This window comes from Helianthus annuus, chromosome 4 (assembly GCF_002127325.2).
Source record: "Helianthus annuus cultivar XRQ/B chromosome 4, HanXRQr2.0-SUNRISE, whole genome shotgun sequence".
NCBI classification, from domain to species: Eukaryota; Viridiplantae; Streptophyta; class Magnoliopsida; order Asterales; family Asteraceae; genus Helianthus; species Helianthus annuus.
The window spans coordinates 196,186,110-196,196,264 of record NC_035436.2 but is presented as its reverse complement, the minus strand read 5'-3'; the positions used below and the strand labels follow the sequence as shown (position 1 = coordinate 196,196,264).

General features: G+C 35.0%; 1 protein-coding gene across 4 annotated transcripts; it reads right to left on the bottom strand.

The window, feature by feature from the left end:
• Positions 1–1,286: 1,286 nt before the first annotated feature.
• LOC110937774 (uncharacterized protein At2g29880-like) lies at positions 1,287–9,437 on the bottom strand. Of its 4 annotated transcripts, none has more exons than XR_004890771.1 (5): positions 7,789–9,437; positions 4,561–5,322; positions 4,108–4,489; positions 3,484–3,828; positions 1,287–3,407 (listed from the first exon to the last, which is right to left on the bottom strand). XR_004890771.1 is itself a non-coding variant. In XM_022180234.2 (3 exons), the coding sequence occupies exons 2-3, from the start codon at positions 3,574–3,576 to the stop codon at positions 2,832–2,834; spliced, it is 669 nt and encodes a 222-aa protein (XP_022035926.1). In that variant the 5' UTR covers positions 3,577–3,832; positions 7,789–9,429; the 3' UTR covers positions 1,287–2,831. The 4 variants fall into 4 exon arrangements, 2 of the variants coding, with proteins under 2 accessions (XP_022035926.1, XP_035844640.1); XR_002591029.2 differs by having other exon boundaries at positions 3,484–3,832; positions 7,789–9,436; XM_022180234.2 differs by lacking the exons at positions 4,108–4,489; positions 4,561–5,322 and having other exon boundaries at positions 3,484–3,832; positions 7,789–9,429.
• Between the last annotated feature and the right edge of the window lie 718 nt (positions 9,438–10,155).

The following is a 10,155-nucleotide window of genomic DNA, read 5'->3' as shown; positions in this document are numbered from 1 at the left end:
TGAGGTTTTTTAAGATATAACTTTTTTATTATTTGATATATAAAATTAGATTTATTCAATTCGTACAATACACGGGGTTTTTTAAGGATATATATTTTTTTATTATTTAGTACAGAAAATTACATTTATTCAAATCGTGTAATGCGAATATTTTTAAAGATGTAATTTTTTATTGTTTGTTATATAAAATTACACCTATTCAACCCGTGTAATAAATGAGGTTTTCTAAAGACGTATTATTTTATTATTTGGTAAACAATATTACATTTATTCAACCCGTGTAATACACGTGATTTTAAATATATAACTTTTTTATTTGTTATATAAAATTACATTTATTCAACCCGTACAATATGGTTCTTGTAGATATAAATTTTTATATTTTAATATATAAAATTATATTTATTCAACCCGTACAATAAATGGGGTTTTAAAGATATATTATTTTATTATTTAATATATAAAATTTATTTATTCAACCTCGTGTAATATACGGGGTTATAAACTAGTATGTCTATAATATGAACACGGGTAAAAAATAAAAATTTGAAAGAGGTGACTTACGGATTAAATAATATAATCACACCGCTTAATGAAGGGACACGACCAACAATGTACAGATTAAATAAAATCAAACCACTTATTTTTTGAAGGCAACGCTTACACTGTGTTCCTGAGTTTAATAAAAGAAAGAAAAGAAAGGAAATAGAGTTTAGTAGAGAAAAGAAAGGAACAAATAAAAATTATTGTGTGTTCCAGAGTTTCAAATAAAAGAAAAGAAAGAAATGAAAATAAACATTTTTTTTGCATTCCCGAGTGGAGAGGAAATGAATGGAAAGTGACAATTTTACGATTATACCCTTTTAAGTAATACTAAAATAAAAATAACCCACACATTCTCGTCTTCTTTAAAACATTCTTTTATCTTCAATAACAAATTAAACTCCATTTGCCACTAGGGGTATCAACGGGTCCGTGTATCGAATATGCATCTGCCACTAGGGGTATCAACGGGTCCGTGTATCGGATATGCATCTGCCAAAAGCCCTTCCCTGGTTAACGTGTTTGGGTTGCTATCAGTATAATGAAATAGACAAAAATATCATTTAAACAAAGGTTGATGGATTAGTAAGCAAAATGACAAACTTAAACTTTCCATACATCAATATTTGTAATGGTCATAGGGTTGAGGTTGAAACAAATTTATTTCTTTTGTGCATACAGTCATAAGTCATAACAGTATGTCATTATGTAACATGATCCGTTTTCTGATATTTTGTTTACTCTTGCCAAGCATGTCAATAAGATTTAATTTTAAAGTTTCAAAAAGAACAAGCAACTAAAATGTATTACAATAGTAGATGCTAGCAGTTCAAAAGAAAAAAAACAATAGTAGATGCTATCTTGCAATAACCATATAGCACTAGAAGAATATATCTCACTGATCAGGCTCGTACGACGCGAATCGTTCTGACACGAAACGGTTCGACCAGTACTCCGATTGTTTCGACCCATACCGCTTCAAATCGAACCGTTTCGACGCAAACCATTTCGACCCGTGCCGTTTTGACCCGTGCCGTTTCGACGCGAACCGTTTCAGGGCATTTCTGAATGTTTCAGACCAGTTTCGACGCGAACCATTTAGCTGTTCATTTAGGTTTATTACTGCAGCAGAGTTCTTCAACAAAGCAGTTAAGCCTGTGATGGTGGGTGGACCTAAACTACGCGTTTCACACGCGTGTGATGCGTTTGTCGAATTGGCACATGCTTCGGGTTACGCTCTTGCGGTGACACCAGCAGGAAAATGACTAGTCCTCGAGTACCATCATCACTTCATTGGAACATATTGGGGTGCTGTACAGTGTGTATATATATAAAGACATTTACATTCTATATATGAACTTCTACATTACTTGTGAAATACAGTTTCAAGTAAGATATTCATAGAAACATCTATGGTGGATCTGACTTATAAATAGTTAAAATCATTATACTCAAGTTATTCACAATAATTAAATAGAATAGTAACAGTTTACGCTAAGATGCTTATAACCTTATCGCCTTGGTGCACTTCACGCTTCATAAAACCAAGGATCAAGGTAGTCAAAGGCGCATGAGCAGCTATACCGCTTTGCGTCCATCACGGCAATCCAGCCAGATTTCGGTCCAATTCCAGTCAAATTCTGCAAATTCAGGTCAAATTCATGTCTGCACAGGTCTAAAACACCTAAAACTGGTCCGAAACATTCAGAAATGCCCTGGAACCATTTCAAACTCCACAAACTCTTGCTTCAATGTCCCAAATCACAAGCAGAAAGTGTTTGAAATCGAACCGTTTTGATGCGAACCGTTTCGACCCGTGTCGTTTCGACCCAAACCGTTTCGACGCGAACCGTTTCGAATCGAACCGTCTCAATAGTATCATGTATACAACACCATCATCATAACCAATATACTATAATCATCATTAACAAAGTACAATCCCAGATCATCAAAGTTAAGTTGCTTCGACTCCAATATAAGTAAATTGGTTTATATAAAAGGCTTACCCAGGTGTCAACAGGTCAAGATTATCTGTGTTTCGTTCCAAATACTCAGCAGTGAATATAAGTACTGTAGCATCATACACAGTCCCAAACCGAGCTAGGCTTAGTAAAAAAAAAAACAGACCCAAGACTGATTAATTTAGAGTCATAAACAATCCCAAACCTAATGTAATTAAGCATCATAAACAATCCCAAGATCCATAAGCAATTAGTAAAATACCCAACAAAGAAATAAAACTTACTAAAAAGGAAAACTTCAAGAAGACAAAAGCATCCTAAACTCGCTTAGTTACCGGAACCCATCATATCTCTTAGTAAACCCAACCTTATCAGAGGAGGACAACTAAATAGCATCCTTGCTTTTGCTTGGTTGGTTGCCAAGAAATTTAAAGCTCCACGTATTTCATGGGAATCCAAACCCAATGGCTCTAGTGCATTATAAATTTCTTCACCTGTGTACTCGCGATGATAAGCTCTTTCAAGTATTTTGTTGCCTTCTAAAATAGCATTAGCCACACTGCCAACGCCATTCATAATCATAGAGGTTAAATCTTCATCTTGTTGTTCAACTTTTCTTTTTCTACTCTTACATTTCTTTGCACGAGAAGACGTAGGAGGTAGCACTTGAATATCATCATCAGTATTGCATTGGCTCTCCAGAACTACATCATTGGCAGCGCAGAAGTCATCAACTTCTGGAACTGTTTCTATGTTAACGCTGTCATTTTCTTTCAGTCGGGCATTTCTTTCTTTAGTTGTCTCAGCTTGTGCACCGGATGCCCTATCTTTTGCAAATAATTGTAGCATTTCATTGAAGTTTGAGACTTTCTTTGTCTTCAATGCCGCAGCATCAGGCTTTGACTATTTAACAAAACTAAGGTAATTAGTATTATAAACGATATTCTAAATATTCAAGTAAATAATTAAAAAAACTTACATCTATTAATTTATCCCAGACTTCATCCTCCGCTTCAATTAATTGAGTTTCTGAATTCCATGAGAATCCACTCAATGACGTTCCACGAAACATGTCGTACCATTGAGAAAAATGCTCTTTCAACGTTTTTAAACGGTTCTTCAAATGTTTTTTTGGTCAATTCAATTTGAAGCTTTGTGTTCAGCTCCTCAATCATGTTGTTGTATGCTTGTGAAGTAAAACTGCCATTAATCCTATTGCCACTATCCTGTTGCGCAATCATGGATTGTATGAATATATTATCCATACTTTCTGTCCACTTTATTTGTTCCTTCTTTCCGGTGGGTTCGAGTTTGCTCATGATAACTTTCTACATGGTAATAGATAAATAAATTCAAATATGTACATATGTAAATGGTTACTTATGCTAAGTAGAATTAATATATGCACAACTAATAAAAAAAGAACAAAGTTACCAATTAATTGAAACCATAACAGTCAATACAAAATCGAAATGAAATACTATAATGTACTATTCTAAAACTACTTTGACATATCTATTTCATTGTTTGGATAATTCAAATAGTTGGTCCACATTTCATTTGCAATTGAGTTCCTTAGTTGTTCGGATCTCGTACTACTAACCTCACGTATGTCTCTTGTAATTTGACTTTCTTCCTCTTGTGGTCCATCTAACACCTCTTGTATGACCTCATCTTCAAGATCTTTGTCACGATCTTCCTCTAGTAAAAAGTTGTGTAAAATACAACATGCTAAAAGATGCCAGACTGTGTTTCACACGAGTAAAATGGTTCCGCTGTACTTCTAATAATAGGAAACCTCTTTTTTAGGACACCAAATGCTCGTTCAATTGCGTTGCGTAATGATGCATGACGAAGGTTAAACAACTCCTTTGCATTCTCAGGGGCGCGCGTGGAGTACTCTTTCAAATGATACCTAACACCTCTATATGGTGCCATTAGGGTAGTCGTGTGAGGTAAACCCGCGTCTACTAAACAATATCTACCTATAAACAGCTTGTAATTAGTATTAGAATACATCATTAAAAATTTAAGTAAATTTAGTAAAAGATATTACCAGTTGGAATGATTAGTTTATCATCTCTAGTAAGCGCATTCTTTATAATTCTTGAGTCTGATGCTGTACATTCCCATCCAGTTAGTACATACGTAAACTTTAAATCAAATGTACAAGCAGCCAATACATTTGTTGTCGGGTATCCCTTACGACCACGATATCTAGGGGCATCCTTATTAGGTACTTTGACGCGAACATGTGTTCCGTCAATTGCACCGATACAATCCTTAAAAAAAGGATAAAATCTCTTTTTTTCCTGAATTTCTTTTGGGACAATATCACCTTTAGGTTGTTGAATATAACGACCTTCTAATGATATAATTGCTCGCAAAACTCTATGGAGGCACCGACTAATTGTTGACCCAGAACGACGGTATAGCCACGAGGTAAACCGATTTCTCAAATCATTGCCTACAATATGCAAAAATGTTGCAACTTGCTCTTCAACAGACATGCGTTGAGTAGCTCGAAGTCCACGATCACGCTTTAAGATACTGCACAATGTCATAAAAGCTTTCCCACTCATGCGGATAAGCTCACGACATTTACCGCTGTTTGAAAGGTCGTGTAACATCTCTTCTCGCACATATCGTCGTTGTAAAATTTCATCATTAGTAGGTAAATTAGCACGACTTCTGTTTAACAATCTACGTAGTGCAACGAAAGCCACCAAAAAGCAAATCAGATTAGCTGCTTGCAATTGTCTAGCTCGCACAAGTTCAGCTGCCTCGCGTATCTGATTATCCATCGTATACTTAATTGCTGTTGAAAATTGTTATTAGATTAGAAAATTGTTAGTTAAAACTTTACGTTCTTGTTCTATGAAATTATTGTAGGATGCACTGACATGTTTTTTAATTAATGCTTGTGTCTATTAGAGTTAGTAAATCAAATCATAAGAGTAAACTAGAAACTAGGGTTGAGGAGAATTCAATTTTGTGGTATCTGGTGAACAAAATATGACCTAAAACAACTATTAGCCTATTAGGTCACATCTAAACAGTATCTTTTTTCCTACAAAATAGTATTCTTCTACATTCAATAACCTTACGAGATAAATTATAAGACCACAGGGTGTGGTGGGGCTTGGGTTGACATGTGGCGGAGATGGGCTCCACCAGGCCACCCAAAAAAAAGTGGGGTGTGGGAGCGGCGTGGGTGGCCATCTGGATATTACATATATATATATATATAACACACCAATTGTAGCCTGTCACCTCATCACCCACACCCGCCGCACGCCAGACACCCTAGCCACGCCATCGGGGTAACGCAGCTACCCACGCTGGCTCGGTGTGGCTAAAGCGGCATTGCTTGGCTAGCCACACCCCCAACCCAAGCCCACACCCCCCGGTCTAATTCAGTCCAAGTAGCCTGCATAACAATATCAAACAGCGAACTTGTGGAAAATGCAGCCTTCTTGCCTTCACATGTGAACATTGAATTTGCTTTTGAACATATTAAAATAAATATGCGAACTTATAAAACATAACAATATCAAACAGTGAAGTTCCTTTAATTATAATTATCAAACAACGAACTTGTTTTACATATTAAAACCAAATAGCGAAGATCATATACTTTTAAAAATCAAACAGCGAAGTTCAGTTACTTTTCAGCATCAAACAGCGAAGTTCATTCACTTTTTAATACGAAACAACGAACTTCTATTAGTTTTTAACGTGAAACAGCGAACTTGTTAACTTATTTTTCTGAAACAGCGAAGTTGTCAGAGGGTCAGAGTTGTTGCAGGAATTTGGCAGAAGGAGAGTGGAAGTTTGTAAGTTGAAATAGCAGACTACCTATTAGAGTTGGAGGGTAAGATCAATCCATGCACACCGTGTAGAGAACCAGACATATTATTGAGTGCTAACAGTCAGGACTATATTAGTTTTTTTTTTTTTTGAAAAAAAATGATCGGACACGAATACGGACATACCACAGGAACATTTTTGTAATTAATTCAATGACGTTTGTTAATAAGTTTGCGCAATCTTCATCCTGGAGCTAATAAAAGTCGATAATATGGATATAATACTTAGACCTTCAAACTCGAGAGTAGCAACTGTTGCACCTAAACAACAACATTGGTTTGTGTAAGTTTGTATTAAATTCTGTATCTAACTTTTGAGAGTTCGCTCTACGGAAGAAATAAAAAAAATAAAATTGTTCTAAAATTTATATTCTTGCATAGGTTTCCGCTAGGTATTCATCGACATCAATAGGATCTCAAAGATCAATTTCATGCCATTGATGTAGACACAAATAGTGTTGTTGGTCTCGAGGAAATGATAGGCTATGTTTGACCTTAAAAGTCTAACTAAGCACAAGAGTTGCACTTTGTACTAATATAGCTCGGGTTAATGGCGGCAGGCCCTTGCTAAAGACCCTCCTTGTAAAATGAAAGAATCGCGTGTTTTGGAGATTCTAGAAACAGTAAACCTGTCGTTTTTAAATACGATAGTTTCGGAGTTTAGTTCTTTTGACCCCAAAAGTCAGAAACTCCTCATAACCATTTTGTGATGCAGATAGATAGCAACACCAATGGGCTTGTTGACTTCACGTAGTAGTTCGTTGCAGCCACGTTTAATGTTCTTCACAACTCTGAAAAGTCGTAACATTCATCACATGCTGCTTTTTGTGGAATTTGATGTCCACTGGTTGATGGATATATACAATTCATCCTAATAGCAAATATCAACTTTGACATTTGAGGTCAAGAAAATTCCAGCCCACCTAATAGCACTCTTATTATTCTCAAACCCCCTATTCTTGCAAATTTTTCTAACATCAGTCACAATAAACCTATAGACTAATTTTGATCATGAACCAGTGACAAATCAGTTTAAACTTACACTCCTGTCCGAATACCTAACATGCTAAGCAACTCATATTCATCCATAAAGAAAAGTTCTCTAAGAGAATATCAAAATACCTCCAATCAAATAACCTACCCATAAATTAAAACAATATTTGACCTAAATAAACCTATAGATTAACATTAATCATTAACCAGTATTCATACATACATTTCTCAAAGGGGAAATTCAGGCGCTTCAAAATTTTCTGCTATAAACAAGCAAAGCAATCTAACTTAATCAAAATTAAACAATTCAAGAAGCCAAAACCCAAATTGGACCCATGACTTTAATCAAAATTTTCAACAGAAAACCCACACAAAGGAAAAGGTCGCTCAAAATTGGATGTCAAATAGGAAGGTGATGTTACCTGGGAGATGAACAGTAGATCGCTGAGGAGAGCAGGTTACAGAAACATTGATGGAACAGTTTTGCAATTGTGGAAGTGGGTTGAAGATTTGGCGGGTTGTGGGAGATATACCCGCCATATGTTTTACGAGGGTAAAATAGGAAGTGAAATAGGAACGTGGTCTCTGATTCTTCTCTTCTCTCCCAATCATCCCGATTTGGAATGAAACAATTCACCCCTAAAAAACCTCCCCCATCTCTTCTCTTCTATCCCTTTCTTCATGTAATAAAATCTCTGGAACACAAATACCCTTTTCTTTCATTACAATTCTTTTCTCTTCTCCAGTAGTTAAGTGGATCTCTGGAACACAGTGTTATAGATATGCAACAAAGTATCATAATTGTTTTAATCAATGCGAACGAATGGGTATAAGCAAGGAGTTGTGAATTTTCGTGAAGGGTGTAATATATTTAAAAATAGTTTAAGGGTTGTAACTTTTTAAAGGGGTGCGATATATTTAAAAGTTGTGACTTTTCAAAAGGGGTGTGACATATTTTAAAGTAGTTTGAAGGGTTATAACTTTTTATAAAACCCCTTATAAAAGGTCAGAACTTTTAAATATATCCCACCCCTTTAAAAGGTTACAACCCTTAAACTATTTTTAAATATATTTAAAAGTAGTTTGAATGGTCATGACTTTTTGTATGTATATCAAGGGTTGTGTCTTTTGTAAGAGTGTGATATATTTAAAAGTAAGAGTTGCAACATTTTGAAATGGTGTGAAATATTTAAAAGTTGTGACTTTTTTTATAAGGGGTGTATAAGGGTATAATATATAATTATACAATATATAATGAAAGGGTGTGAGTAAAATAATTAAAGGGTGTGACTTTTAAACAAATAGGACATGACCCAAGTTGCTAATTGTATAAGAGTATAATTTGATACAATAACAATTAACAACTACTGCCTTAACTGCACCATCGCATCTCTTCATCCAATAGGCACCCATTCGGCCATTCAATTCAAAATAGGCACCAGTTCACATGTATGAGCCCCCAAGCTTAACAACTTCTAAACTTTAAAAACAAATCCCCAATCGGTACCGTTATTTAACCGTTGCAATTATTCAATTGTCGTCCTAATCATGCTCCGATGCGTCTCCTCCAACAGTCACTACCGTTTCCCCCGTGCCACCGTTTCACATCCTTTATAATGCTTAAAGCACCGACACACTCACACTAACACTATCATTTACCACATAATTTCTATAACTCTTAAAAAATAAACAACACAAAAGAAGAACAATATCAACGATGAGTGTGAACCCTCCACCAACAATTTACTCTGCCACGAAACACCGCCGCCGTCGTCACCTATCTAGACTCGGTCCCCCGTCATCGGTTCAACCGGAAGAAGTGATCGCAGATGATGGTTCTATCTGTACGTTAATAATGACGACAGAAAGGAGAGATGAGTATTGGTTGCGTTTCAGAAAAAAGCTATGAATTATTGGTTTGATTTGCACCACAAAATACAGGGAACATCTAATTCGAACCATAAAAAGGATGGCAAACGAAGATGATTGTTTGTTGGTGTGAGACACAGAGGGAGAACACAAAAGTCCCGTCTTACTGTTCCGAATACATTTACTCTTCTTTCAATTTTCAAAGGCCTAGGAGTTATCAGTTTGTCATCCATTCTTTTAATTTTCATTTATTAAATTATTAAGTTTTTAAATAAAATATAATATTACATTTAGTTTCGGTTATAGTTTTTTTAATAATATTAAAGTTAATCATTAAATCCGGAGTTAATTACATAGTTAGTCCCTGTGGTTTGCACAAAGTAACATACTTAGGTACTAATAGTTTAAAATCACATTCTAGGGTATTAACTTTTCATTTTGTAACGTTTGGAGGTATTAACGTTATTTGTAGGTTTAAAATCACATTCTATTAGTACCTAAGTATGTTAGTTTATGCAAACCACAGGGACTAACTATGTTAATATCCTAGAAGTTGATACCTCCAAACGTTACAAAATGAAAAGTTAATACCTTAGAAGGTGATTTTAAACTATTAGTACCTAAGTATGTTATTTTGTGCAAACCACAGGGACTAACTATGTAATTAACTCTTAAATCCGTTAACGTATTTTGAAAATGCTTGATGTTTAATTTGTTTATTTTTTAAATACATCGCAATATGATTGTGTTTGAAGTTTAATAATCAGTATTTTGGATATTTTGTTATGTTTTTAATATTTATATTTATATTTATATTATTCTTGACGTCTTTTGGTTTTTAAATCCGATCCGTAGTGAACCGATAAGACGTTCAGTTCAGTTATGATAAACATTGGTTTTGAACCGATAAGACGTTCAGT